Source organism: Gavialis gangeticus, unplaced genomic scaffold, assembly GCF_001723915.1.
Source record: "Gavialis gangeticus isolate Ggan-Ray unplaced genomic scaffold, GavGan_comp1, whole genome shotgun sequence".
Taxonomy (NCBI): domain Eukaryota; kingdom Metazoa; phylum Chordata; order Crocodylia; family Gavialidae; genus Gavialis; species Gavialis gangeticus.
The window spans coordinates 11102058-11105368 of NW_017729019.1; the positions used below are offsets into that span (position 1 = coordinate 11102058).

General features: G+C 47.0%; 1 protein-coding gene and 1 long non-coding RNA gene across 2 annotated transcripts in view; both read left to right on the forward strand.

Annotated features, from left to right (window-relative positions):
- LOC109295287 overlaps positions 1 to 3311 on the forward strand; it is a 21995-nt gene that overhangs the window by 6222 nt on the left and 12462 nt on the right. The gene's annotated exons all lie outside the window — the stretch shown is intronic.
- Positions 1933 to 3311, forward strand: part of HSD11B1 (hydroxysteroid 11-beta dehydrogenase 1) — a 7089-nt gene continuing 5710 nt past the window's right edge. The window contains exons 1-2 of the mRNA XM_019514055.1: positions 1933 to 2658; positions 2783 to 2874. Coding sequence (XP_019369600.1) covers positions 2787 to 2874 — 88 coding nt within the window. The 5' untranslated portion in view covers positions 1933 to 2658; positions 2783 to 2786. The remainder of the gene's footprint in view (positions 2659 to 2782; positions 2875 to 3311) is intronic.

Below are 3311 nucleotides of genomic sequence, written 5' to 3' on the forward strand. Positions count from 1 at the left end.
AAGCAGGGGACCCAAGTTCCCTGGCTGCTCTGCCACTGACTCCTCAGGACCCCTTGGGCAAGTCATCTCTCTTTCCCATGCCTCAGTTTTCCACCCCACCGTTTGTCTGTCTTCTCTAACTAGCCTATAAGCCTGCTGGGACAGGAAATGTTTCTCCCTACACACTTGTGCTCTGTAAGGCACAGTGGAAAATTGATCCCATTTGGGAAATATGGTAAGGCAGGACAAAGTGTTTCACGGGAATAAATCACCTGCCAAAGAATTACTTTCTCGTGGTCAAGTGAAACCATTAGCAAACTGGTTTTAGAAGTAATGAATAACGTCAACAGAAAAGAGTTTTTAGAAGTCAAGCATCTCATTTTAACATTTAAAAAAAACCCTGTTTATTTCCCCCAAAATCATTTTTTCAACATTAAAAAAAAAGAATTTTCAACCATAAATTTAGCTGACTTCCATTTTTTTTAAGGGTTTAAAAGCCTGATAATGACATGGGGCATTTGGTGTCGAGAGAGGCTAGATGCTTTGGGTAGCCTGCAGAAGATTTCCATATTTCAGTTCAGCCCAGAGCTGACAAATCAGTGTTTTGCCTGGCCCTGGTCTTTAGCTGCTCCTGTCACAGAGTTGATAAGTTAGCATCTGACAAAGCAGGCTATTGCTTACAAAAGATTACGCCTTGCTGAACAAATCAGCCAACAAGGTGCCTCCCTGCCCTGCTAAGACTTCATGAGACAGGGCCTTGCTTTTCCCACACACCTGTGCACAGGTGCCGGTTGTGACTAAGGGTTAATTATTTCATTTATTCAACTGAAACCATTACCATAACCCATGACCTCTGTGTTAGAACAAAGAGGAAGGAGACTTGGGAAACAGCTGTTTCCCCAAAACGGGGCCACGTGTCCTCCTTACCAAAAGGTACGCAGCCCCCTTACCGAAGAGCATCCATTCAAGTGGAAACAGAAAGGGAATATCTACATGGCAAGAGCAATAGCACCCTGGCAGCACACAGACCTGCCAAGTATATTATTAACCCGTGCCCTCTTTAATTTCAAAGCTGCACCCAAAACCTCACTGGGGTTCATTACTGTAGGGTTCCTCCAGAGGACTGGGCCGCACACATTTTAGCTTGCCATTATGAGCTCGAACCTCTCCATGGGTGATCAGATTGGGACGTGAGGAGAAGGCAAGGCATTCCTGCTTTCTTCTTTGGCTGGTTATTTCTGCTCTGTTAAGGAGGGGACAGCCTGAATGTTTCTAAACAGCATTTAGAAGGCATATCGTTTCAGAGAAGATGCCAAAATGAGGGGGCATGGGTTGCACAAGTCAACCAGGAACAGAGTGTAGCCCCTGGGTTGCAAGACCTCTGTGGTCAACCTGGCTGCAGTCTGCGCACACGGGGACTCTGAATATTGCTCTGCAGCTCTCTGGGACATCTCCCTTTAACTTGGCAATGGATATAATGCTAGTGGAAGATGCCAGGCAGCGGCTCTGGACAGCAAAGACCTTTATTTCTCTGCAGAACAGGTACAGCCCACATAGCAGTATGTCAAGCTGCTCAGCACTGGCCCTTGCTAAGGAGCATTCACCCAGAGCTGGGGTGATGGCATCAAGGGGGGCAGTTTGGCCCTCTACTGATCACCCAGTCTCCACTTGGACAGCGAGCCAAATCAAGAAAGCATCTAAGATCAAGTGTAGTTGCTGCACTGGTCGGTTGCCCAGACTGAATAGCATAGTGTAGCCGAGGGTGCACCGCTGCCCGATGCGCTGCGGACAGGACATCCCATGAGGGTCTTGCAATTAGCTTCCCAGCGGCCAGCTTCCAGTGAGAGCATCTCGGCTACATGCTGACGTTATGGAAATGGGGGACTCTTCCTTAGCTTGCTCCTGTGGCCGTTGGCTAAGGGCAAGTGAGACTCAGAGGCATCCAAAACCCAAGGCCTCCGGGTCTGGACCAGCATGTAGGATGCTTGCCAATTGACATAGGAGTATCTGAAGCCCCAGGCTAAAAAGGGTGGGGTGGAGGATACCTGCTGGTTGTAGCATCACATACAGTGTTTGAATGATCGAGTTTACTCAGTCAAGAGGATTTGGAACCAGTTTGGCTCATTTGACCTGGAATACAAAAAAATGTCCCCCCCCAAAATCTCCCGGGCTCTGCGGGGTAGGTGGCTTCCACAGCTCAGCATCCACAAAGGCAAACAGCTGTCACTTCAAAGCTTTGCAGCAGGTGAAGCGAAGAGTTCCCAGCAGGAACACTGTACCCCAGGGCCTCAGTGGCTTTCCCCGTGTCCAAACCCCTGTAAACTTGGAAACGCCTCCAGGCTAGAATGGCTTCTCCTTTCTCTCTGCTTCGCATTCAAGGAGGAGGGTGGCTCAATGGCTGAGCAAACACATCACAATAAAACACAGGGCTACCACACCTGCAGGAGCCAGTCCCTAATGTTCTCAAAAGTGAAACTTGATGCTTTTCAGCAAGGACACACCTCTTCCAGGGTGTTGTGCAAAATTCCTTATTTTGACGTAGGGGCAGGAAATATGAAAAAGAGCTAGGCAAAGTCCAAAACAACACGGTCACTTAAGCCGAGACTGATCAGCTCCAGAGCGGAGCAAATGAAAGCTTCCGCTTCCCCCAGCAGCTCCGGCCGTTGCGATTTTCCAAAGGTTTGGGAGTTGTTTTCGCTTCACTGACACATTTTAAAGGATAGGCACTGCTGCTTCTGTCTGGAGCAGCTTTGCAGACAGTTTTTCTCCCTTCTCTTTCATGTTTTATTTCCTGATCTTATAGTGGGATGGGTCGGTTGCGAAAGATTCTCATTCCCTTTGCGGGATTGGTCCTGGCCTTCTGCTTTTATTCAGCGAGGGAGGATTTCAAACCTGGTAAGTTATTAAAAAGCAAATGTGTTTTCAAATAAGACATAGCGAGCTGCGCCAAGCCTTTTGCGCAGGATCAGTACGGAGCTGGGAACAAAGCATGTCCTGGTATTTGTAACAGTGCTGATAATCGTCTGCTTCAGCAGAGCTGCCACATTACATCAAGCAAGGAAATACCCAGGAATGGTATTTTTTCAGTTTACAGCCAGGACTTTTAATCCTCAGAATCAAATGCCTTTTCCTTTGCAAAGAGAGCTAACAAAAAAAGTAATTTAAAAATAGATTTTACAAAATTTTTATTTGTGAACTTGGAAGAATGTATTTTTGCCAGATGGCTGGAACGGTTCATTACTTTGGGAGAAGAAAAAATAGCCCATGGCCCATTTTCATGTCTGGAGTTGTGATGAGATACTTTAATAAGGCACTGCCAGAGTTTTTTTTTA